At 33.3% G+C, this 27,798-nt stretch overlaps 2 protein-coding genes across 4 annotated transcripts; one reads left to right on the top strand and one right to left on the bottom strand.

Annotated features, from left to right (window-relative positions):
* Positions 1-165: 165 nt before the first annotated feature.
* On the bottom strand, positions 166-8,807 carry LOC107902898 (zinc finger CCCH domain-containing protein 18). Of its 2 annotated transcripts, XM_016829006.2 has the most exons (8): positions 8,596-8,803; positions 7,696-8,512; positions 7,411-7,578; positions 7,153-7,332; positions 1,013-1,083; positions 669-836; positions 476-590; positions 166-386 (listed from the first exon to the last, which is right to left on the bottom strand). In XM_016829006.2, the coding sequence occupies exons 2-8, from the start codon at positions 8,487-8,489 to the stop codon at positions 314-316; spliced, it is 1,569 nt and encodes a 522-aa protein (XP_016684495.1). In that variant the 5' UTR covers positions 8,490-8,512; positions 8,596-8,803; the 3' UTR covers positions 166-313. The 2 variants fall into 2 exon arrangements, with proteins under 2 accessions (XP_016684495.1, XP_040948479.1); XM_041092545.1 differs by having other exon boundaries at positions 476-836; positions 8,596-8,807.
* An 8,498-nt stretch (positions 8,808-17,305) lies between these two features.
* Positions 17,306-24,626, top strand: LOC107903437 (protein transport protein Sec24-like At3g07100). 2 transcript variants are annotated; one of them, XM_041092546.1, is made up of 14 exons: positions 17,306-17,572; positions 18,392-19,499; positions 19,602-19,740; positions 20,242-20,432; positions 20,946-21,053; positions 21,154-21,357; positions 21,475-21,706; positions 21,807-21,956; positions 22,459-22,615; positions 22,744-22,871; positions 22,961-23,283; positions 23,368-23,556; positions 23,826-24,081; positions 24,300-24,626. In XM_041092546.1, exons 2-13 carry the CDS (start codon positions 18,444-18,446, stop codon positions 24,057-24,059), a joined length of 3,111 nt encoding a protein of 1,036 aa, XP_040948480.1. In that variant the 5' UTR covers positions 17,306-17,572; positions 18,392-18,443; the 3' UTR covers positions 24,060-24,081; positions 24,300-24,626. The 2 variants fall into 2 exon arrangements, with proteins under 2 accessions (XP_040948480.1, XP_016684978.1); XM_016829489.2 differs by having other exon boundaries at positions 23,826-24,066.
* The last annotated feature ends 3,172 nt before the right edge of the window (positions 24,627-27,798 follow it).

Consider the following 27,798-nt stretch of genomic DNA (forward strand, 5'->3'; position numbering starts at 1 on the left):
TTTTTGTCTATAAAACTCATTTTGATAGTGGCTTAGTTGTGATCTTAATACGATATTTTTAAAATGATTTTTTAAATTATTTTTTGAAAAACTAAGTCGACAAAGCAAAATCAACTAAATATTTTAGATAAATTGTTTTGAGAATGTTTATTTTAGCATTCTTAATAGAGTTTAAACATAAAATATTTGTTTAAAAAATATCTCAAAAGTGATCTACATAAAAAACTGGAAACATGATAGTTTGATAATAACGATAAAATGTGCAGGTGTCACCCTGGTATTCTAACTAGCTCTAACATGTTTTTCACTTCGCCTAGATGATTGTTGAAATGCCGCCACTTTCTATAGCAGAAGTGAAAGGGCTATCCGGCAGATTAAGTCCTTCGCTGCAGATACATGAAGTTTTGATTTGGAATAGATCATTAAACAATCAAATATGAAAAGAAAAAACTTGGAAAGAAAGTAACTTTTATACCTTTCTTGGTCATTGTTGTTCATCTCTACATGTTTGATTTTTCCATCAGATGTGGTGTTGATGTTGAGAGCTTCCAACAAATAATTGAACTCTGCCGACGGGAAATCGAGTTGATCTGCTAGGTGGAAAAGAAAGCGTTGTAAGGGTGGCCAAGGTAATGAATATACATATATAAAATGGGAAAGTTCACTACCTTCCGTGACCTTTAACTCATCCATGAAGTAACCGAAGGATTGGTGAGCTAGAGGCTTTTGTGACAAATGCATCTCTGACGAGTGCCTTCTTTGAAGCTTAAAGATTTGATCTTGATCTTCGATAAATTGCTTACGGAACAACCTCGACGTCGCATATCCTTTTGGAACTGAGAAAATCATACATTAGATACTCGATAGTAAACATTGCCTAATGCTTAAAACTATACAATATGAATTAACATCGTATTCAACAGAGCTAAATCGAGTAATAGCCCCAAAAATGGCGAGTGTTTATGTAGCTATGGACCATAATTTGGATAAACGATGAAATGGAGGTACTTACTTGAGTGAAGCTCGGGTTCCATATAATATGAAGAATAATACATGGGAGACTCGATTCTCTCGGGGTACTTCCTACACAAAAATCAAATGTAGCCGAATGATATAGAAACCAAAAAAATATTAAAAAAAAAGAAGAGAAATGATTGTCATACTATGCATTCAATTCATGAAATTGGTGTAAAAATGAGAAACATTTATATTTACTTGTAACACCCTAAAATTTTCGATATAGTAGTTGGTACTATTCTAGAAATGCATATAGTAGATTTATGAAGAAAATGAGTTGAGATTTATCTGAATAAAGTATATGGGAGATGAATTAGATATTAGAAGAGAAAGAATGAATGGTGAAATTTTAGTAAGGATTAAATTGAGAATTTGTAAAAGTATAAGGACTTAAAGTGCAAATAGACCGTAAGATGAAAATGGGTGGTGCAAATAAACATTTTTTTAAATATGACGTCGAAAAATATATTGACATGTGGAGTTGAAAAATCGAGGTATATATTAAATTGAGTAAAGTGGAAAAGTTTAAAGACCAAAGTATAATTTTACTATTTTGTATCAGGGGTCCAATTAGCAATTTTTACCATAATTGGTTGATATTTCAAGACATAATGATGAAAATTTGGTGTAATGGGATAGGTTGGTGGAATAAGTGGATTAAAATGAAAGAAAAGAAAAATGTAGAATTGTAATGCTCCGATTTTTGCTGAAGTTATAGAATTCGGTTTTAAGTCGATTTATTAAATCGACCCATCCAAAAAGTTAAATTGTTAGGTTTTCGAGAATAGGTGTGGGGACGAATCAGATGAATTCAAATTTATTTAGATGTGTCAATTTTTTAGAATTGAGAATTTCAAATTTAAGGCTTATGGGCTAAATTGCAAGAATAATAAAATTGTTGGGGTCAAAAGCTAGGAAATATATTAGGGGATGTGAGAGAATTACAAAATAGATTTTTTCAGAGGTGAGGTCCTTGATTGGTAATTGTTCCAACCCCATTTTAGCAAATCTCCCTTTTTCAAAAATTGGTTAGAGGAGCAGTTTAGCTAGATTCTTGAGTTTTGAGAGTTTAGAATAAGAATAAGATAAGTGATCTTAAGGTAGTGTAAGGAAGATAACTTGAGCATCTCATCATTAGATTTAGGAGGTTTTAATGCTTAATTATGTTTTTTTTCTAACCTTAGTTCATCTTTTTTATTAGGGTTTGTAGCAAAGGAAGTGGTCAAATCTTCTAAAGCCAAAGGAAAGAAGAAGATTGAGGAGGTGTAACAGTTTTCAGTTTGTGCTTTTTTAATTCAATTTGTGGTATAAACTTGATTGAGCAATTTAGCTTAGGAAATCTTGTTGATTTTATATTGTCGGTGATATGTGTTGGCAAAGACTTGACTTTTGCATATATGAAACCTATGCTCGACATGTTAATTGCGGTGAAACAATGTAAATGAATATTATTGTCTCAAGTATGATTTGTTGTGAAGAATGTGGGATTGATTCTTGTGATGCATGATGATAATTAATATTGCTTGATGATTCTAAGACATGTAGATTGATAAACACCCTATTAAACAAAGTTGGGAATGGTTTGAGTATTGTTGTCATGCCATAGGATTTGTTTGTGATAGAGGGAGGATTTGCGCTTGTGTGCCTTCTATTTGTGCTTGTGTTCATGATTGGTGTGCAAGGGAAGTCATGTTTTCACTCTTACTAGTGCATTTTTCCCCATTTGGCGGTTTTGCACAACTTTTGAGGTGTGTTATGAGTTTGATTTGTGTATCTATTCGTTGTTCCACTATTGGTTAATAGGGGCAAAACTTTAATTATGATTTAATATGGTAATGATGAATACAAATTGAAAATGTTGATGATCGTGACACTTGGGAATATGATATGTAATTATTTGAGGCAAATGCTCCAGTATGGTTTGGATATATTGAGGAACTTGAATTATGCTATTGGAAATGTTTTAAATGAAGCTAATTAGATAACACATGTATATTTCTTGTGTTAGCGTGCTTTGTTGCTTAATTGTTTTGTATTACAAACTTGGTTATATTTGTTGCTTAGCATATGAATTATTTGTTCCAAGCACAGGTAGTAAGAATGTGCACGAATTTTGATTTGGTTATCCCAACATCCAAGGCTTGAAGTCTCAGCTTTACTTTTGAACTTTATAATGTTTATTTTAGACTTAGTGTTTTAGGCATGTATATAGGTCACTAGGTGAATTTTTGCATCTTTAAGTGGATTTTTATGTTGTTTTGAAGTATTTGGTATGTTTTGGTTCATTTTGAAACTTTTCCACACTTTTGGATTTAATCTGTGATGCAAATATGTATGGTTTATGCATGCATTATAAGTGTTACAATTTACTTACCTAGTGATTTTTTTTTATCTATTGTGGTAATAGCCAAGATTTTATATGTGTTTGACTTGTTTTGGCATTTCAAATATGTTTTCTATTATTTGGTTGCATGTTGCTTATGTTTAGGGACCTTTAGAGACACAATTGCATGACTTGTAATGCTTGTTTTATGCATTTTTGGGCATGTGTCTCAAGATCACAAGAATATTTTCATGTGATTCTTGCATTTCCAAGTGCAGGCCTTGATACATAGACATCAAAGTCTCTATATATGGTTGCATTACCTTGAGAGATAAAATATTGAAGCTAAAATATAAAAAATTCAGTCCAGAGTCTTGAGATATTGTGCATTGTCTTGAGACATAAAACTTCGAAGCTAAGATCTGAAAATAAGGAAAGTATGTCTTAAGACATAGAGTCTTGCATTTTTCTTGTTTGACTTACAATTTGTAACCTGGCTCTATGTTTAACTTTCTTTGACCTTGGTTTATCATATGTGGGTCTAATTGAGTATGTTTAACACTTTATATCTTCTTTTAATTGTTCATGCCATGCTTGAGTTGTTTTAGTTGAATTTTTTTAGCTTCAATGATCGTTTTAATGTTTGCTTCGAAAACGAATGTGGTATCTTGCATCTGATCGTCTTCTAGGTCTAGTGTAGGGTGTTACATTAGTTGATATTAGAGGGGGTTTTGGTTTAGCTGGTTCTAGGCCCAAAATGCATAATTTTTTTGTGATTTTGTCTAGGGTACATGCCATTAGGTGAACCAACCAAGTTTTATTGATAGTTAAGACTTGAATGTTGAATTTTTCTCTAGTTGTTATATGTTTGTATAAATTCAATATGTCTGTTGAATCTCTTAATGCATTAGATGAGGAGGTTGAGTTAGACCCTCAAATTCTCCCCTTACCTTAAGCTACTCAAACTGATGTGGGAGACAAGAATTATCCTAAGGCACTTGATGTTGGTGCACAAACTATAGTTGGTGGTCGAAATGCTAAAAATGATGATGCTCTATTGTGTACTATCGCAGATGCACTCCATAGAGTTTAGGGGGGCTACACCACAAGTTTGAATTGTTATGAGAGTTTGTAAGATTGCTACTAGGAAGCTTAAAAAATACGAAATAGTGGACTTCAAGGGGTTGAAAGGTGTTGATCCTTTCGCAGCAGAATCTTAGCTTGCAATGAATCAACTAGAATGTGTTCAAGTTGAGTGAGTTCAGTGCATAATTCACTTGTTAAAGGAAGAAGCTTACCAATAATGGTTAACTATAAGTCAGTCTATTCCAATTGAAATGATAAATTGGGTTTTTCCAAGCGAAGTTCAAAAAGACGTATGCCAGAAAGTTGTATTTGGAGGATTGGAAATAAGAGTTTATTATGCTAATAAGGCAACTTGTTTGTGGCAAACTACGAGCAAGAGTTTCTCTGATTTAGTTGGTATGCTCCTAAGATGGTACCAATGAAAGTTGAGAATTCCATCTAATTTCTTAGAGGATTGTGGGATGAGATATATGTACAACTAGTGGCCACCGAGTGAGAGTTTTCTGACAAAATTAAGAGAGCCAAGATGGTTGAGCAAGTTTTGGGGTTAGACGAGAAACTCGATGATAACCAAACTCAAGAGAAGAGAGTTGGTGGTTCTAGTTCGTAGCCTGTTTCGAAGTGAGCTAGAGATTTCAGAGTTTCTAAGTGATTTGTGCCTTCTAGGTTCCATTTTGAGGGAAGACGATCGCAGCAATATTTTGTTTCTATGGCTAGTTCAGGTGGACCTGTTTTGGTATCTAGTACTTCGAAGTGTGACCACTGTGGCCATAGGCATGTGTGGGGAGTTTTGAAAGAAGATTGGTGCATGTGCCTTGTGGTTGTGGTACGACTACAGGGGGAGAGAATGTTGTTAGGTGAGGTTAGAGGAGGACTATAGATATTACTGCTACTATTAGATTTGAGGCTAGAGCTTTGGTTTTGGCTTAATTTGTTCGTGCTCGTTATGGTGTGGACGCTATTGTTATGGTCAAAGGTATATATTCTTTTTTTCTATTCCAGTTGATGCATTGATTGATCCTTCTACACATTTCGATATATATAGTAGTGTGACCTGTGTGTGCAGTGTTCCTATGGAATTGCCAGATATAAGGATTTCAATGTCTAGTCTTTTAGGGGTAGGGTGTGATTGTTGATAAGGTCTGTAATCATTTTCATTCGATGATTTAGGGAATTATGTTCTTAGCAGATTTAATAGTGATGTCATTTTTTGAGTTAGATATGTGATTTTGGGAGTGTACTGGCTATCAAGCATAATGTTATATTGGATAGTTAGAAGAGGTTTGTTATTCAATATTTGTATGGTATTGTGCTGGAAGTTGTTGGTATGAAGTTTGGATGCTTTGCTAAAGTGATTTCTGCGGTGAAGGCTTGGAAAATGTTGAATAAGGGTTACAAGGTTTATTTAGCGTGTATGGTATCTTAGGGGAAGTCAAGTTTTCACACACATTGGTGCATTGTCATTAGCATTGTTGTTAGTGTACTGAAGTGCATTATCTTCCAATTTAAAAGTTGAGGAAGGGCTATAAGTAGTTCTAGGCATTATATAAAAAAAAGCAGATATGATAAGAATTTATAATGAGATTAATGTTGAATATGAAATTTAAAATATTAGTCACTATGTAAAATTAAAATATATGGATTAATGGTGTAATTAATTAATGTTATAAAAGATAAGAAATAAGTTGAAACAAGTTTTAAATATGACATAATTTGAAATAAAGAATTTATGTACAAGTGTTGAAATATGTATGTGATATGAATAATATATGTTTAGGATGTGAATGGTTATGTATATGATATGCTATGATTCAATAACTTGTTTTATTTATGTTAATGAAATTATGATCACGGTGAAGATATTATATGTTTAATGTTTTAAATGAAAAATATTGTTTGAGTCTTACATCGATTGATATGATAATTGTTGTCAATGCAGAAGGCCGTGAGTTCGAGTGCGCTGAAGTGTATTATCCTCTTATTTTAAGGACTTTAATGTATGAATGGTAATGTATAATTGAAGATTTAATTGTGAGTTATAAGTTAATTTATTATATTTGATATCACTTAATTTTAATTGGTTACATGTTAGACAAAATATCTTATATCATATTTGAATTGGATTCTTGAAACTTAACCATTTGAGATCACATCACTCAATATGGACTCAAGCTCAAGCCATTTGGTATAAATTTTGTACTTAGAAATGGCATGTGGCATAATGTACATTTGATTGTGCGACTAGGTATGTTTAGTGTAAGTTTATCATATTTTATAAGTTAACGGTGGGGCGAAGGCAAAAATTTTTTTGAGAGGTCGGAAATAAGTTGTATATTTTTATGATAATAAAAATGTAATTTTACCATTTTAATAGTTTATATCTTTATGATTTTTTTAAATGTTAAATTAAAATTTTATCTTTTTTAGAAGGGCAAAGTGTAATTTTACCATAACTAATTTAAAATTTTATAAATTATAAAGACTTGGAAAACTTTTTATTTTAGGAGGGTCTGGTCCTGTCAATCCTCTTGTCAAAATTGTTTAAGAATCATTAGCTAAATTATTATAGTAAAAAGATAATGTATCGATACCATACAAGAAAGTGTCGATACATGTTGTCTTGAAGCTTAAAATTCGAGTTTTTATGCTTGGTTTTGGGCACGACTTAAGCCATAACATGAGTTTTAAACCTCTATTATGAGATTAGATAAGAGGTGTTACCGTACTTGTCAACCAGCTTGGATTTTTCCCTGTAAGGTTTGACGAGAACACGAGCCCCGCAAACGTAATGCGGATTTCCTTTGGCCAAAATCATCTTCACAGTATCGGAACTAACAAAGTTTACGAACCCAAACATTCGTTTTTGTTGGCAAGGGATCCGTACATCTTCAACTTGTCCATAATTGCTACGCAAGTAAGAGAACTCTTTTAAGACAATGAATATGCAAATAAGCCTATAAAATGGCTTTAAAACATCATGTAACCTGAAATAATTGGAGACATCATCTTCACTAAATGTGCTCTCGGCCGGGAACGTAAGGTATATCTGCCTCGACCCGTTAATGATCGGACCTGGATCGTTTCGATCATTTCGATTTTCCATATATTTTGGTACATCTTCGGCTAAAATGACTGCATGTTGTCCATGCGGCCTGTTATTGAAACCACGTAAGATTTCATTTTTATTGGTTTTAAGTTCTAATCGGAACGAAGAAACGTAAATGAACTAAATTCCTAATTTTCGAAAAATACAAGTTCATATCATGTACCTGTCGATCACTCGAATAGCGGTTTTCAATCTTGCGAGAAGCTTAGTTAAACTATAGCCTGCTTTTCCATGTCTTTGGCTTTCAGTAAGATAACCATCTGCTTGTAGAACTTTGCCATACTTCTCATAATATAGCAACGGTAACGACGCGATCGAGACCGGATCGCCTCGTTTCGTTCTCAATAACTCGACTAATTCAACCTCTAATTTCTCTAGTGACATAACATGATCTTTATAACCAGTGGCACCATCCAAATGAACAAACATTTGAGGGAGATTATCCGAGACTTCACCATGAAAGTACCTACAATTACTCCCATGTTTGCAATACCCTTTGTTGAAATAATGACAAGTCTTAACCGGAAAATCGGGTGCGTTGTTTTGATGCCGACGTAGTCCCGGTCTTACTCCGAAATTACAGTAACAATAATCATTGGAAAAACTATTATCACTTCTTAAGTTTAAAGATCCCATTTGATCATCTAAAGTGCTTGATGAGACTGGTGGTGAGAAAGAAGTGAACTGTGAAGATATTTCGGAATTGAGAGTCGTCACCGAGTTCATCGACGGTGATATCGGAGGTGACCCGGATTTAAGGGCGAGTTGTTGAAGCTCAAGTTTGATTTTATAGATTACTTCTCGAATGACCTTATCAGGGCACAGTGCTAATTGAGCAATTTCTTGCTCACCATGGTCTTGTAAGAGAATGTATCCTATGATTTTCAATACATTTTCAGGCTCAAATTTCTTGATTTTGTTGAATAAAATTTGTGTATAGTCGGAAAATTCCATCATGCATTTAGTTGATCAACTTAAATCTGCAAATAACAAAAATATTAAGTCATAAATACAAAAAAAAAGCACAAAACCCAGAAATTCTTTAAAGAAAATAGGAACTTACCAAGGAAAAAATTTGTTGGAAATGTAAAAGCAGCTGGTTCCTGGTAGCAACAAGTAGAGTTGTTGTTGTTCTATGAAGATATTAAATTCTCTTTTATGCTTCACTTTTCAACTTTTCATGTGATTTTTTATGGTTTTTTTCTTCAACTATATGTATATAAAAAAAGATTTTTTAAAGTAAAAACAAAAACTTTGTTTACTTCGTGTTGGTAAATTTATACAGAAAAATTTCACCTTAAATAGTTTTTTTAAAATTATAATTTTTAGTGAGCTTAAAAAAAGAATTTAAATATTCAAAGCTAGATATTTTATAAAAAAAATGAGTTAGAGAGAATCAAGGCGATATACTTTCTTACTTTTTCTTATTACTATACTCAAAAATCCCCCCCCTAAATGTTATTTATTTTTTTTCTATAGAAAAATGAGTTATTAAAATATTATTTAAAAAAATCCCAATGTTCTAAATTTAGATTTGATTATGAATGATAATTTAATAATTTTGTGGTTTATTTAATTTTCATTTTATACAAAAAAAATTGGGAAATTATCAAAATGATTAAATGTGAGGATAAAAATGGTAATTAAAGGAAATTATTTATGAAAGTGAAGACCAATTCTACAGCTGGATAAGTGGGGTGATAGGTAAAAATAAGAATAAAAGATTAGAAAAAAATTATAATTTTTGGTAAATAATAAATAAGTAATGTTAGATTAATTAAAAAGAAAGGAATTTTTGGAGAGCTAAAAAGGAAAAAAAGAATTGATTAGAGAGAATGAGGCTTTTCTGTTCTAATTATACATATTATCTGGATCTATTTCCTTATGATTTTTGACTTTGTCATTTAGTTTTTTAAATAAAGGATTATGTATATATATAAAAAGCATGTACTAAATTTGTATTTAATTAAGTTTTTGTAAATAATTAATTAAGTCTCTTCGTTAAAAATTTTGCCATTGGTCATGTTGACTCTTAAAATAAATTAACGGACTAATCAGATGGTAACACGTGGTAGTTTATTGTTTAATCTAATATTTTTCTCACAAAAATTGTAACCTCTTCAACTCGCCCTGGATGATAGACCCGAATTCGGGAGATTACATCAGTCATTGAGATGACCTAGTATGATCAAGGTTTATAAAACAATCAATTTAAAATATTTATTTAATTTAGAAGAAAATTTAGTCTATTTTCAAAAAAGCTGACGGGTTATAAATAAATGTTTTAGTTTAACTTTCTTAAGTAACGATGACTTTTAAAAAAAAATTAATTTTCTATTTTTTTATTATTCACATTTTTCAATTTTAATCTGGCAGGGGAAGAGTGATTTTTATTTGGATTTGTTAAAATTATATTTCATGCCTTCATTGAATAAAAACTATATTTTAAAATTAAGTTAAATGTTATGTATGCTAAATAAACCTTAAATATGAGTCTCATGCCATAAAATAAAACAGTATAGTTCCAAAATAACAAAAAATATAAAAATAAGTCTAATAATACTTTCATAAAAATAAAACATTTTTGAGCCCTCCGTATGCCCCGTTTGTGTTCTAACCTAGTGGGTTATCTGTAAAGATGGAATAAAAGAGGAAGTGAGCTATGAAGCTCAGTGTGAGTTCCATAACAAGAAAACCATGCAACAATAGACAAAACATTCAGAAAATTAACTTGATAAATCACAATTAATTAGAAATAAAAAATATCGATAATTTGAAACAACTAATCAACATAATATTTCAATGTTCATAGCCAGGTGTAATTGCTTATGAATGTAATGTAAGTTTGGTTTAACAGTAGAAAGGTCCTACCCTATCGCTACACACCACAATAGGAGTTCCTCAGAACTCCTCTACCTTTATACCACATTGTGGATAAATCACTCATTGCAAATGACCTGCTAATGATAATATATATTGGCGGATGAACCATCAGTCTGTGCAGATAAAAGCTGCTAATACGTTATGGATGAACCACTGGTCAAGCAGATGACTGCTGACTAAACTAGCCATGGATAAACTACTAATCAAACAGATGGTTGCTGACTAAAATACATTGTGGATAAACCATTGGTCAAGCAGAAAAGCTGTTGACTACTTCCTTCGTTCAAAACATCCCACCCCATGCAATATGCAATATAACATGGCAATACATACATATTTTTCAATAACAGTTTATGCGGTACATTATCATGCTTATCAAGTAATTCAGTAAAACAGTTTGGTTGTATGCTTTGCATACATTTGGTTAATAGTATCAGTGCATGTTCACATGCTTTTGGAATGCTTAAGATCATGCATAGTCAACTTAATATTACATAATACAATTCTAATCATAACATGTCTCATATGCACATCATGGTATGCCTGCTAGTCAAAAACGATATAAACCAACCATAATAATGTTAGAACATATAACAATTTTGCATATTATGGTCTCGAATCAAGCATATAATCACTAAAGAGTTTACTCATCAAGTTTCATGCAAACAAGCACAAAACACATAGACTTAGTTTAGATTCCACATAGGCTCGTGGATAAGGTTCGCATGAATGTTCGCATTAAAGGTTTACATGACTGTTCGCAATAAGGGTTCACATAAGGGTTTGCAATACAATATACATAAGGGTTCACATAACAGTTTTACAAAAGGGTTCACTTAATAGTTAAAAGGATCCCATATTAGCTTTAAAAGGAATCGCATAACAATTCACTAAAAGGTTTGCCCAACATTCACTACGGGGTTTGTTGGGATATGTACCCATGGTGTAGTAAACATGTAATTATTTTCTATGTATTTGATCGATGAATAAATAAATTTCACAATTCACTATTATATCTTTTTGTATTTTTGTCTTTCATATTTTGCATGCATATCGAAATTGTGACAAGCAAATACTAGCTTATTAATTGTCTAAGTTCAAATTGATGATAAGTGGCATTGTAAGAACATTTACATTTCAAGAAAGACAACTTATTTCAGTAAATAATCTAAATGAGTCTGTAATCTCATAAAAGAATCAAAGTGAGCATTTGATTCAAATACTGAGAATGATTATTATGTTATCTACAATTCCAATTAAGGAGATGGCTAGTCTTGGCTATCGGAGCAGTTGACTCCACATGTAGAGATATAGATGTATTCAATGACAAAATGATACATTGGACTGGACCCAAGATAAATTAATTTTGAATCTGTTTGTGAATTAATTAACTTGTGACATTCATGGTGTGACTTGTCGAAATCCTAAGTTAGTAACTAACCATGCATATGTAGCTCATGTGCTTTGATATAACTAGAGGCTTATGCTCTAAAGATGATCGAGCTGATAGCTAGTATGTTGAGTACATAACTTGTGTATGGGATGGCTTTACTAGCAATAGTGGAATTCAAAGCTCAATTAAAGAGTTAACGATGTCCTTTCATTGACATTGTGTGGATTGATAAATATGGAACGTGACCACGAGTTGCTTGTTCTCGAACGAGTAATTTATCACAGTCATTTGTTGGCAGTGATTATATTAATCATTAAGAAGACACAATGGCAGCAATGAGATAAAACAGGACTGTATTGAGTGAACGGATTTAACTCAAAGGAATCAATGATATCATATGAGGGTAACACACACATGATGAGGTCATTGGACAATGGAATTGGATGAATTGCTTTCGTAAATAGTATACAATAAGGAGTTTTCAATCATGGTACTTCTTGTGGACTGACTTCATGATTAAGTAATTTTGAATTATCGGAATGATGCTTTTGGACATAATTTCAATTACTAGAGCTTAATTGTATATGTCTGATTGGTCCATCCGCTAACTCAACAAAAACTCGACCGGACTGCTTTTGAATTAGAAAAAAATTTTACGACTTTGGAAATAATTTAATTGAGTCAATTTATTTGATGTAGAATTAAATTGGGCAATCGTAATAATTGTTAAACTAGAAAATTTTATTAAAGAATTTCTTGAAAAATTAATTTGAAAAATCTAAGTGATTTTTGGGAAAATTAATTTTGATCAAGTAAAATTAAATTAATCAAATTAATTAAAATTAATATGATATTTTTGAAAATTAATTTTCAAGTCAGACAATTGGCCCAATGGGTAATTGAACTTGAAAATTGGATCTAAGATCGTAAATTGGGCCCGGGAGCCCAAAACTGAGACCAAGACCCATAAATTGGTTGAATCGGGTCTGGTATGTGAAACTGGCCCGACGATCCAATCGGTGGCTGGATCGGACCGATCGGGTCGTCATTTTCTTGGACCAAACTGGCAGAAACGGACCAGCTCGGGGTGTTGACAGCTACGATAGCACATTCTGTTGGCTAGAAAATGGTCGATGACGGTGGGTCTTCGGTGGTTGAGCATTGAAAAAATGACACTCCTATTGGGACTCTAACAAAGAATTTGATTTCAGATTAACTATTCCAAAAATAATAAATTTAATATTAAATTAAATTTAATACTTATCTTAATAGTATTTTATTAATTTAATAAGACTTAATATTAAATTTAATCTAATATTTATCTTGATGATTATTATATTAATTTAATATTAAAGTGATTAAGTTTAATCATAATTGAAATCTCTAAACTCTCTCTATATAAATAGAGCATTGGGTAATAATTTTTCACATTTGAATTCAAGAGAAAGTTGTAGAGATAAAATTTTCTGAAGAAATTATTTCAGAAAATTTCTAGAGATATTTTTCTTATTACAACTTGGCCCAAAAGTTTAGAGAATTGCGATATTACTTGACTGGTAATTTTTGTGAAAGCTTTTCTGATTCGAAGCGAGCCCACACTCGGCAAACATGAGCTTGAGAATAGTGGGTCCATCCTAAACGAATAGAAAATGTACAATTTTGATTAAGTGTTTATTACTTTAGATATCACAACCAAGTTCTTATTTTGAATTTTTTTTAAAACTCTAATTTTTCTTTAAATTTATTTTTCGCTGCTTTTTTCAAACCCTATTTTCCAACAGGGTTCGCATAAAATTTACTAAGGGGTTCATATAACATTCACTAAGATGTTCGCATAACATTCAATAAGGGGTTCACACAACATTCACAAAGAGGTTTGCATAACGTTCATTAAGGGGTTTGCATAACATTCATTAAGGGGGTCATGCGGTCCACATGGGCGGCCCGCATGCCCATGTGGTAGGCCGTGTAGTCTGGGTTAGGTTCAATTTTGCCTCAGTTTCCTTGTAAAATAACACACACATGACTTTCAAGGTTTTGAACGATGATCTTATGTCCAAGTCTGGCTCGGGATACCTACAACAAGTCTTACGATCGAAAAATATGTAAGAGTTAATGTCAACTGGCTTGCTTCGGGCCTTGCGGACTAGAGGAATGAGCGGATTGCTAAGAAAATAGAAATTTTAGTTAGATTTCGCAATCAGATTTTGTTGAGTGCAAACCGGGAAAGCTCCGGGCCTTGCAAAGGGGACATTGTAATGCCCAAGCATCAAGGTTAGATGCGAGACAGAATGATATCAACTGGCTCACTAGAATGGAACCGTGATGACGATTATCAACTAATTCTTCGGGACGACACCGTGACAACGATTTATAGGTTCCATAGAGCCACACCGTGACAACGGTCTACAGGCTCTATGAAGCGACACCGCAATGGCGGTAAGGTCTTTAAGGGTGACACCTCAAAAATGGTTTAAAGGTGTATGACCATAGCTCGGCTATGGCAACCAATAGAGTCCACTGGGACAATAAAAATGGGGTAGTCTGCCGAGACAATAAAAATAGGGTAGTCCATCGGGACAATAAACACAGGGTAGTCCGCCGAGATAATAAACATGAAGTAGTCTGCTAGGATGTTAAACATGTGGTTTACATGTATAAGACCATAACTCAGCTATGGCAGTATGTGCTATCCACAAATCAGTAAATCGAGAAAACTGCCAAAGTATAAAGAAGAAGTTGCATTGTGACTTGAGCAACCAGTCATTAGACAGAATGGGCCTGACGCGTTTGGAGACACATGCTAACGGACAACTAATGGGATTTGTCAAAGGAAATGAGGATTAGAACCTAGGAAGTGTATTAACTTAGTTATGCGAAAAAAGATGGAAAGATTCTTTAAACAAGATGGTAAATGTAATGTTTGCCTAGGAAAGTCCACCAAAAAAGTCACGGATTCTATAATGTTTAAGCAGATATAGGCTCAAATTTGAATCGATAAAAGGTAGCTAAATGAGTAGGCACCAAGAGTATTCATGGGAGGAAATGTCAACCCAAGGCTGAATGGCTAATAAAGTTTGCCAGAAAATACTAAGAAGCACTAGAAATATCTTGAAGGTCTACCAGCGGTGGAAACTGTCAAGAGATACCTAGGTAAGAGATAGTTCATTGGGAACTACCGGTCAATCGAAGTATCTAAAAGTAATAGATTGAAAGAACAGGTACCATGGGGTTACATTGAGGTCCTGAGTCCATTAAAGAAAAGTGGATATCAAGAAGAGACATTATTTAGAACAAAGGTTTAGGCTAAGGAACCGCGGTCAGGGCGATTATTCGTATAACCACAATTAGGGCAAGATTTAGTCCCATAAACACAATTGTTATATGTGCGTTAGATTTTACGGAGGTCAGGGCCATTTAAGTTCACAGAATTTCCTCACGAATCCTAGGGAGTTTTACTCTACGCACAAAATATTTTCTCTTAGAATTTAAAGCAACCCTTTTAAAGTTGAATGAATAAACTCACTAGGTTTCTTTGAACTTATAGAAATTCCTGCTGACATGGCAGGAAAGCCTCCCAGCTGGACGAGCTTTCTTTAACAAAGTTACTATTTCCAAGGTTGAAAAGCTTGACACTTCAAATAATTCAGACACTTTAAACATTTCTTCAACACGTTTAGAATATATTTTAGTGCGCTTTGAAGGTTTCCCTTTGCAAACAGACCCTTCAATGCTGCTATAAAATGACTTTTACATACCAAGCTTCATCATCCCTCACTCATATAATTTCTCTCTAATCCTTTCTATTTCTCTACTATAAACAATTTTTCGGTCTTAAAATTTTCAGTCGCTAAAAATATTTGGTTTACATTCGAGGTACTCTTGAGTCGTCGGTGATACAATATCACTCAGAGCTGCACACATTTCATATATCATGCCGAGAAGGGATCATTGCCTCCGAATCCTATCCTAGGAAAGCCGGTTATGGGGTGGTTTTGCTTTCTACAGTCAAGGGTAGAAGTCGACGTGGAGCCTCAATCGACGATCGTTATGCGGTAATGGATCGAGATATAACGGGGGAGCAAGTTGATGGTTGTTATGTGGCCACGAGCTCAATCTTTTCGAATGCCCGAAAATGATGTCCTATAAATACCATATAGAAGTTTGAGGGCATATTCATACGGAAAAAATCTGGGGCTTCTAGCTATAATTGGTGTAATTTTTTTCTCTATTTCCAGGCAACCAATACTTTTAACCTTCCTTCTTATTCGAAGGTCGGCACCATCGTGGATGCAAAAGGACTCTTAGGTGGGGAGCAATTGTTGTGGTGTAGTAAAGGTGATGCTTCTTCAGAGCAACGACGATTGTCGTTATTACACAACCCATTAATAACTACAATTGCTATCACGCAAACCCGAGTTTGACCTCTACTGTGTCGGAACATCCGCTCACCTCTTGAGAGCCCTTTTCTGTCCACCTCGGTGTCAGCCTTCGGACAAGAATGAAAGGTTAAAGATACCGGTTGCTTGGAAATAGAAAAAAATTACGTTGATTACATCGAAAGTCCTTAAAGTTATTTCGAATGGTTATGACCTCAGTCTTATGTATGGTATATATAGGGCATTGTTTGCAGGTACCCAAAAAGCTTAAACTTTTGATTGTGTAACAACTATTACCTGGCCCCCCGATTATACTCGAACCCATGATCGCATCACGACCGCTGACTAGGACCTTCACGTTGACTTCAACCCTTGATCGTATCAAGCATTATTACCTCGAAATCAGATTTCCCCATGATGAGTTTCTAAGGTCATGGTCCTATCCTGCCATGACATATGAAATGTATGTGTGCTAATGCGTATTATCACATCTCCGACCCTTCAAAATTATTTAAGAACTTCTGTTATTTTAGTTGAAAACCCAAAACACTTTCAAAATACCCTAAACCCTAACCTTAAAATAAAAACTCTAACCCTAAAATAAGCCCTAACCCTAAAGAAAAAAAAGGAAAACGCATCCAATTGGACAAATTTTTTAGAAAGTGCATCCAACTGGACGAGCGTTTTAGAAAGCTCGTCTAGCTAGGCGCGCTTTCCTGACACCTGTACAGAAAGCTCACCCAACTGGACACGTTTTCTATTGAAATCAGTCTATTTCCCTAATTAATTTTAAAACCGGCCTAAAACCCAATTAATTAAAAAAAATAGCCTATTGACCTTATTGTCAATTTGATCTAATCTCACTTATTTCTATTAAGCTATTTATGAATTGGTCCAAACTCCAATTAGTTCCAACAATGTAACAATTTGACCCAAATTCAGTTGTAGTTGGTTTTAAATTTTACTTTTGTCTAGCCCTAATTAAATTCCAATTATTTATTTTTTAGAAAAAATGCAAAAATAGAAGAAACTGCTGCCCCAGCAGGCCAGCCAAGCCATTACAAAAAAATAATAAAATAAATATAAAAAAGTAAACTCCAGATCTTCCAAAACGACTTCATACAAGCAAGAAAAACGTATAAAACGACGTACGTTTACGTTCCTTTTTATTTATTTATTTATTTTTAAGCTTCCTTTTTCCTTCATCGATCTGCAATTTCTTAAGCAAGTTTTCTTTTTTTCTTTCTCTCTTTAGATCTCCCTTTCCACAAATTCCTTTTACAACGCCGTCGTTTTTCTATTTGATCTACAGTTTCTTGAAAAATCATTGTGTGGATCCTTCCATGGCCAGTCACTGAAGCTGTTCGCCGCTGAATACGACACCGGTTAGTCGTTCTTTTTTAAGCTTTTGATTGTTTTGGCGAAGATATTTTTTTGGGTTTTCAAAAAAGAATATTTTTTTTTACTCAAAACTGAAGTTAAGTTAGTGTAAAGGGAAATTGAATTTTGGATTAGTTTATTGGAATTTCAGTTTTATGAATGATTTGTAAAATTTGAATCTCAACTGTTTTTGTTTGAATTTAGATTAGTATTGAATTAAAGGAGCTGGATTTTAGGGAAATTAATTGGAATTGAGTTGAATTTTGATTGTTTTAGAGTGTTCTGGAAGTTTCTTTTGATTGTTAAACTGTGTATTATAGTTAAGATGCAAATATTAAGTGCTTAAAACTGATTAAATTTTTATTTAAATAAAAAAATCAAACACTTTTCGAGTTCAATTATGTTTATATGTGATCTTCAAATAATCATATTTTAGCTATTTGGAAGTTAATTTATCAACTCAAGATTATGCTTTTATATAAGACTTTTGCCTTAGATTCATGGATGTGGTTGATTGTGGCTGGCTTGGAAGTTAGCATTTGGGTGGGGAGGGGTGGGGGGGGGGTGGGGTGGAGGGGAGGTTGAATCAGTAATATTTCCTTTTAGTTGTGGGATGCATGGAATTATTGAGCATGATAATTTTGAAGGAAAAGTGAAATTTTGAAATATTTAGTTTTTCTTGGTGCATTTGGTGCTGCTTGATTCTTGGTGATGTCTGTGGAAAATTTTTGCCTTTTCTGGGTGATTTGGCTATGAAGTTTACTGGTGTTTCATTTATTACCTTTTGTGAATGCTCACTATTGTGATATTACTTATCCTGGCAGGGTTAGTTGCGGGAGATTGCCTATTCATAACATAGTCATAATATTGAACACCATGGGGACTGAAAATCCTGGTCGTCCGAATTTTCCCATGCGACCTTCTGCTACCCCTTTTGCTTCTGCTCCGCCAACTGTGAGACCTTTTTCATCATCTGGTCCTGTGGTGGGATCAGAAAGCAGCAATGTTAGACCTGCTCCACCAGGTGCACCCCCAACTATGACGCCTTTCTCGTCAGGTGGACCTAGACCACCTGCTCGTTTTAGTGATCCACCAGTTCCATCTCCGCCCTTAACATCTGTTCCACCTTCTGGGGGATCTTATCAGCGATTTGTAACTCCACCGTTTCCTTTAGCTGCTCAAGCACCCCCTGCTCGTGCACCACTTGTGGGGCAGCCACCATTTCAACCTCCTGGGAGTCAAGTATCAGTGCCACCACCTTCTTTCCGACCACAGACACAAGTTCTGCCAGTGCCAATGGGATCTCCACCACAAAATGTAAATTTTCCTCCATCCAGTGCGAATGTTCCTCAACCTCCATCTGATTCATCATTTTCGGGGCCCAGACCCAATTTTCAGATGGCTTCCCCCCTTCCAGATCATTCTGCTACCAAGTCGAGCTTCCAGCCACCTTTTCCTGGATATCCAGGCAAGCAGCCTGCAGTTTCACAAGCACCGTCACCTTTTCCTGCTCAGCAAGGAAGTTTTATGCCTCCTCCTGCACCGCCTTCTCCTTTTGCTAGTCAGCAAGGAAGTTATGCTCCTCCTCCACCAGTAGCAGCTAACTTGGGCTACCAATCAAGGGACCAAATGCAGCATCCAGGCTCTGCACCTCCTACTGGCAGCATCCAAAGCTTGACAGAAGATTTTAGTTCACTCTCCATTTCATCTATGCCTGGATCAATTGAGCCAGGACTTGATTATAGAACACTTCCTAGGCCATTGGATGGTGATTTGGAGCCAAATTCTTTTCTTGAGATGTATCCTATGAATTGTGATCCTAGATACCTACGGCTTACTACAAGTGCTATACCAAATTCTCAGTCTTTAGTTTCAAGATGGCATTTGCCTCTTGGAGCAGTTGTTTGTCCTCTTGCAGAGGCTCCTGAAGGGGTAAGTGCCTCAAGAATCATAATATTACTTTCAGTTGTTTAATAACTGTATTTTCATGAAGACTTAAGTTTTTCCTGTCAATTACTGTTGCTTCATGTTCAGGAAGAAGTGCCTGTAATTAATTTTGCTTCGACTGGTATCATTCGTTGTAGAAGATGTCGCACATATGTGAATCCCTATGTCACATTTACTGATGCTGGAAGAAAGTGGCGTTGCAACATCTGTTCTTTACTAAATGATGGTAAACTCAACCTAGGAAGCAAAGATATAATTCAATGTTGCAAGTGCAATGAGTCGCATCAAGTTTTCTAGTTGTGACTGATGTTTATGGCACCATTTTCCATGCCATACATTCTTTTATCTTTTATCTGCATTTTTTTTCTTTGGAATATCAAATATTATTGGAGGGCAATGAGCGCATTACTCGCATAGACTTCCAATAAAATATAACAGTTTTCTGCAAGGTTGCTTGTCATGGGCATCTTGCCTAACTTTTAACTATCTCATTACACTGGTAAACTGCAAACTGCAAAATGTAATTTTCAATTTACTAATAGGTGCAGTATGGAGTATCACATAACATGTCAACTAACTTCTCTTTATTGGTAATGTATTTTTGTTTATTTTTCTGTTGTATCCAATTGGTTATACTGTGTGGCAGACTGGCTTTCTGTCCTGGGTAGATCTCTTTAATAGTTATTACAAAGCATATATGCTTATTTGATTCAACTTCCATGTTCAGTTCCTGGTGAGTATTTTGCGAACTTGGATGCCACTGGAAGAAGAATTGATTTGGACCAGCGGCCTGAGCTTCTAAAAGGCAGTGTGGAATTTGTTGCACCAACTGAATACATGGTGCGGCCTCCAATGCCGCCACTGTATTTCTTTCTCATTGATGTTTCAATATCTGCAGTAAGAAGTGGTATGATTGAGGTAAGCACTTCCTTTAAGGCAGTTGATTATTTACTAGAGTGTGTTTAATAAAGAATCGTGTTATTCTAGTAGGGATTTATGAAGGCAGAGTTTTCTAATTGTAATGTGAATTAAGAACACGTGAATTACAGTTGAGGATGCTGGCTTGGGTTATCTAGTGTTTGTCTGATGTACTATTTGAAAGTGATAGATGGGCTGACTTTGCCACAATTTGGTCTCAAATATGTTTATCAAGTAAGATTTGCAAGACTCTTTCCCCTTGCCATGGAATCTGTTGGGAGAAGAGAAATATGGGTTAGCCTGGCTGCAATTATTACAGTGTTTGTTTAACATAGTAGAACTTGTTTAGCTGATTGTTCATCCAGGTTGTTATAGGCATTTTCCGATCATACTTGATTAAACTATGGTCATAACATGTACCTTTATAAGTCTTGCTGTTCTTCTCTCCATTTTTTTCTCCTTATACTGCTTATGCATGTAATAGTTTCTGCTAACTTGCAACATATTTCTTAGGTTGTTGCTCAAACTATACGTTCATGTTTGGATGAGCTGCCTGGTTACCCCAGAACACAGATTGGTTTCATTACTTTTGATAGCACCATTCATTTTTACAATATGAAGGTAAGTGACATCTGGGATCAGTGGAAAAGTTTTCTGAGATGCCTCGATTTTCTCCATTCCAGTGAAGTAGTTAATAACTATGCGGTTTTTGTCTTTGTAGTCATCTCTTACACAGCCTCAAATGATGGTAGTTTCAGATCTAGATGATGTATTTGTGCCATTGCCCGATGATCTCCTTGTCAACTTGTCTGAATCTAGAAATGTGGTTGAGACGTTCCTGGATAGTTTGCCCTCTATGTTTCAGGATAATGTGAATGTGGAATCTGCTTTTGGTCCTGCACTTAAGGCTGCATTCATGGTTATGGTATGTTATTTTCTCCACCGTTTCTACCGTGAGCCTTCATCAATGATAAGATTCCTTCTAGTTTCTTGCTGATGTTTGCGTTATATATTTGGTTGTTTGGCAACCTGTTTATTGCAGAGTCAACTTGGGGGAAAGTTGCTAATATTCCAGAACACATTGCCTTCCCTAGGATATGGGCGCTTGAAGTTGCGTGGAGATGATATCCGTGTGTATGGAACTGATAAGGAACATACATTGAGATTGCCGGAAGATCCTTTCTACAAGCAAATGGCTGCTGATCTTACAAAGTACCAGATAGGGGTTAATATTTATGCCTTTAGTGACAAATACACTGACATAGCTTCCTTAGGTACAAAGATCAGTGCCCTTTTTTTATGTTAAAAATGATATAGATTTTTACAAGAGCTTTTAGTGATACTTGATGTCTCTTTTATGAATTTTCAATGTAGGAACCCTGGCAAAATATACTGGGGGTCAAGTGTATTATTATCCAAGCTTCCAATCAAACATTCATGGAGAGAAGCTGAGGTGTGAGTTGGCCAGAGATCTTACTAGGGAAACAGCCTGGGAAGCAGTTATGCGCATAAGATGTGGAAAAGGTATGTAAATTCTTTTTTACTTATTGTTGTAGCTATTTGTAACTTATGCTACATTTGGTTAGAGAATTATTTTTTCCACATGTTTTAGTCATTGTTTAACTATAAACTAATCACAATTGGTAATTTTTAGCCACTCACATGACTTGTTTGTAGCAAAGAGAAGGAAAATTTTTCGCTTATTTTAAAGGGGTCTTAATTTTCACTAGAGTTTTTACTCATCTTTCTAGTTGCATGTTTAAATTTGTGTTAACTATTCTTTATTTAATATCTAACTATTTTAAAGCATGTGTTAAATATGCTTTTTACTCATGTTATTACACCAGTAACCAAACGTTGCCTTAATGCCATGTAGCCATAATTCCAATGTAGTTGGGTTAGCTAGATTTTTTTCCCCTTCCATCTGTATGCTGGCTTGGGGTAATGCTCATATAAAATGCTATTATGACCCATGTTTTTTTGATAACAAAGCAACTTATTCATGTTATCTGTTACTTTGCACCAGGGATTCGGTTTACATCTTACCACGGCAACTTTATGCTGAGGTCCACAGATTTACTAGCACTTCCCGCTGTAGACTGTGATAAAGCATATGCAATGCAGTTATCCCTTGAGGAGACGCTTCTTTCTACTCCAACAGTATATTTCCAAGTTGCTTTACTGTATCCTTCAAATGGCAAGCTTATTATATCAGTTTTAATTTATTCGATTATTCCCTTGTCAGCTGAAACTGATTGTTTTATAAGTGGAAAACGATATGGATTACTGATGTTTCTTTAACAGTTTAAAGATATACTGCATCTTGTGGAGAGAGGCGTATCAGAGTACATACCGCAGCTGCCCCTGTTGTTACAGATTTGGGGGAGATGTACCGCCAGGCTGACACTGGTGCCATTGTTTCTTTGTTTTGTAGATTAGGTGAAGTTAATCAAAAGTCCCTCTGCAAGAGTGCTATTTGTTTTGGTTGATCTTATTCTTATGTTTTCTAATTGACTTATGTTTTGCAGCAATCGAGAAAACATTGACAAGTAAACTTGAAGATGCTAGAAATTCTTTGCAACAAAGGATTGTAAAAGCGCTCAGAGAATACCGCAATCTTTATGCTGTGCGGCATCGGTTGGGAGCTAGGATGATCTATCCAGAGTCTCTAAAGTTCTTGTGTTTGTACGGATTAGCACTGTCTAAATCAGTACCTCTAAAAGGAGGATATGCAGACGCTCAGCTTGATGAACGCTGCGCAGCAGGTTTCACCATGATGGCATTACCCGTTAAAAAGTTGTTGAAGCTTTTATATCCTAGCTTGATTCGAATTGATGAATATCTTTTGAAGGTGAAATATTTGAAACCTTTAAATATATTTCAATAAAGATGTAGATTTTGCAAACTGAACATAACTTATGTTTCATATTTGCAGCCATCTGCTCAAGCTGATGATTTCAAAAACATCATGAAGAGATTGCCTTTGCTCGCAGAAAGCCTAGATTCAAGGGGCCTTTATTTGTATGATGATGGCTTACGCTTTGTTATTTGGTTTGGTAGAATGCTTTCACCCGATATAGCAAGGAATTTACTTGGACCAGAGTTTGCAGCAGAATTATCGAGGGTATGATCTCTTGATGAAACTATTCTTGTATGTTTAATCTGTTTTAGTGACCATTTTATGGATTAATGAAATTGATATCATTGTCGGTAAATATATAAGATTTGCTTCAAATGCTAGCCTTTATTGTTATATGAACTCGTCTTTAATAGTACTGCGGGATTGTAATCTTGCTCATATTTTTCTGCAGGCTAATGTTAGTATTTGAAGTTGAATGCCTCGTTATGAGGTTTCTACTTAACTGGTTCTTCATGTTGTCTCTTTAAAATCAGGTTGCGCTTACCGAGAATGATAATGAAATGTCAAGAAGGCTGATGAAGATGTTAAAGAGACTAAGAGAGAGTGACCCTTCGTATTATCAACTTCCTTATCTTGTAAGACAAGGTGAACAGCCGAGGGAAGGTTTCCTGCTGCTTGTAAATCTTCTTGAGGACCAGATGGGCGGTACTGTTGGTTACGTCGATTGGATAATGCAAATACACCGACAAGTCCAACAAAATGCATGATATACGGGTAATTGTTCAAGAGGTGGCTAAACTTTCATAGTCTTCTTGAACTTAAGAACAACTATTGTTCCTTTCATTTGGGATAACTTTTAGTCTAGTTTTTGGTTGAGACAAGCAAGTTTTTCGAGTCAGGATCTTTAGTCAGAGTTAATGGTGTTTGAGTTAGGGGCTTCTTTTTATGGAATTACATTGCAATGAATCATCATTTGCTTTTGATTCTGATTACTTCAAATTCCACAGGAGTTCATCATCTTACGTCGTAAAATTCATCTGTATTGTCCGGTTTCCTCTGGAGCTTGTGTGTTGAACCGATGGAACCAATCGGTCCGAAGATTTGCAGGAAAGAATTTTTTGTTCATTACGAAATTCAATAACTAGGAAAAGAGAGAAAACACCTGTGCTTCTAGCTATTCGTTATTGCAGTCTTGAGAATTGAAGTTGTGTATGTGACATTTAAATTATTGCCTTGCAATTTTTTTGGGTTTAGAAAAAAAGAAGGTATGAACACATTTGCCAAAACGCTGTCATGTTTTAGCATGCTTTCGAAATTGGAGTGTTATTTTCTCACTTCCCCAACACATCATCATCATCATCATCGTGTTTCTGACTCTAATTCATATCCCTACCTGGTAACCCATAAATCGGTTCAATTGTTAAATCTGTATGTTAAATAAAAAAATTAAATAGGTTTTTTTTTGTTAAAATCTTCTTTCAATTTTATCTCCGAATGTCGGTATGAGATACACATGTTATGTTAGTATGTTATACATATATTGTTTAATTAATTTGTTTACTACACTATTTTTTAATTAAATAAAAAGAATTAATTTATTCTGTGATTTAACTTTTTAAATAAAGAAAGTAAAATGCATGGTATTTTTTACTCCATAAATCTTATTAAAGTAATACTCAAATTAAGTTAAGTGATTTGAATAAATAATTTAAAACGATATAACTGTGAATTAGTTTGAAAAAACAAAAAAAAAATGTAATTATAACTAATGTATTTCTTTATCATTTAATATTAATTTTTTAATTTTTTTGCCTACCAATTATTGCATACTCTAATAATTGTGATTTAATTTTCATCCATTCACAATCATACAAAGTTATTTTCCAATTTTTATCTAACTTTTTATTTTATTTTATTTTATTATTTTCTATCCGATATTTAAATTTATTAAATGATCAACCAGTTATGCACAAATTTATTAATGTTAATAGTAATTACTCTTTTTTTTTTAAATTTTCATAAGCATTTTTTTGAAAGAAAATTTAAAGATTATTTAATGAATTAGTAATGGTTTAAATTATTTTCATTAATTTCAACTCTAAGGTAGTGTTTGGAAAGTCACTTAGATTTGAGTGTAACTGTTTGTGATTACAAAGGGGTGACACGTTTAGGTAACCATTGTGATTAATGGACCTCACTAAATTGCGTGTAATTAAAGTACCTCAATTATACTTTTCAATTCTTAGGGAAATAGTGAGGATTGGAGCAATTACATAGGTAATTACACTCAATTTTTTAAAAATATTTTTATACAAGTTTAAGATGTAAAGTTATATTATAAGCATGTACATGTATGGGTGTTTGAGATGATTATGATAAAAAAAATTATACTATAAATCCTAAAAATATATTATAAAAATAATTTGTGTATTTTATAAAATTATAATAAAAACTTTTATTATTTAAAAAATATAAAGTTATGATTAAAATGTTTACTATGAAAAATAATTTACATGTTATAAAAGTATTATAATATATTTATTTATAAAAAAAATAAAATTTTAAAGTTGTGGAAAAATCATATTATTTATAAGAGGTATTATAAAAGTTATTAGACACTTTATAAAATATTTTTTTTAATAAGGATTATATACTATAAATTTATATTATTTTTACTTAATTTATGTATTAAAAAAAATGTTATAACTTAGCCTAGGTCTTTTTCCAAAATTAAATTTATGTAAGTTTTTATAATTAACACTACATGATATCTGCATCGTGAATATAAATATTATATGGTAGATATTAATTATATAAATATGAAAGGTTTTCTTACATCATACTATAGGGATGATACCATTTGAAAGGATAGAGCTAGATACGAACATCAGAGATAGCTCGTGAGCTCTTTACTTTGAGACATTCAAGGCTTTGAAATGTAGTTCAAAAGACGTTTGTTGTTCTAAAAAAAGATTTCTCATGTTAACATCACTTTAGTATAGCATAAAAAAAAGTTGAACCATAATAGCATGTTATTAATGAAATGATACAAGTATTTTTTTTAAAATTAAAAAATAAATAAACACAATTTAATTAACACATACAATTAATTTGCCCATCGCATGCACATGTACGAAAACTAGCTTATTGATAAGTGACATTATATAATTAAATAATAGATAATTATTTAATATACTAATAGTGAAAATTTTTAATTCCACAAATAAGATTGAGATTTGATCATGTATTTTTAAATTATATTTTTTAAAAATAAAATATATGATAAAATCTCAACCCACTTATAAAATAAAAAATCCCCACTATTTATACACCAAATAATTACCCATAATTTAGAAATAAAGGAATAATTAAAAAGAATGGTGGTGGAACATGCATATACTACCTTCCCATAATACTATTATAATAAGTTGACTTCCTTAACCATATATATATATATATATATTTTCTAAGTAAATTTCTGGAATCTATATGCAAAATTCTCTTCCATATTCGAAAAAATTAAAAAAAATTCAAATTTTGAGTTAATCGAATTGAGTTATTCGAGTAAACTCGAATAAGTAATTATAGTTTCGAGTTCGAGTCGAGTTGAAATTTACAATTCGAATAACTCGAATAATTTGAATAATAAATTGGTGTAAATACCCATTTGGTCCTTGTCAATTTTGAAAATGGGCAAATTAATCTCCCTCTCAACAAAAAATAGAAAATAATTCCAAATATTTTTCAAAAATTTAAAATATTTATATAAATTCCAAAATTTAGAAATTTTTTAAATACAATTCTAAAGAATATATAACTAAAGTTAAAATTTTAAAAATTTTCTAAAACAATAACTTTGGGGAACCTAAATAAGTTAATTAATGATTCAAGTTTACCATACTAAAGCATCTTATTATTTTATTATTATTTTGCTTTGATTTTTTTTTTCAAATATATATGGTTTCAAATTTATGTGCTCTAACATGAAATTAGTTATACTATAACAATATTTTACTTTGACATGTTTAATTTTTAAATTTAACATCAAAAAATTTCACTTAAATCAACCTTTATAAACTGCTATTTTTGACATAATGTCTAGAATTATCAATAGCCCCTCCCCAATCCATAAATAGGAAGATAATGCGCTTCAACGCACTTGACCCACATCCTTTTATATTGACAACAATGCCCATGTAATCGAGTTAAGACTCAATCGTCAACATTAGTGAGTTTTTTTTTATTTTTTATTTTAAATATACTAATGCAGTTAAACTTTTTTCTACTATTCATATATAGGTGAATATTTGGTATACTGACAATGTATTTTTTTTTGAAATAAGTTTCAGATTGGGCTTTATTTTAAAATAAATAAATGTTACACATAATATCCTAGAAAAAACAACCAACGAGCCCAATTAAAAAAATTGAGCCCAGCAAAAGAAAACTAAAAGACAAAAATTGAAAAACCAAATCTCCTAGAGAAAAGAAAAAGGAAACAAAATC

Source organism: Gossypium hirsutum, chromosome D05, assembly GCF_007990345.1.
Source record: "Gossypium hirsutum isolate 1008001.06 chromosome D05, Gossypium_hirsutum_v2.1, whole genome shotgun sequence".
In the NCBI taxonomy this organism is placed as follows: Eukaryota; Viridiplantae; Streptophyta; class Magnoliopsida; order Malvales; family Malvaceae; genus Gossypium; species Gossypium hirsutum.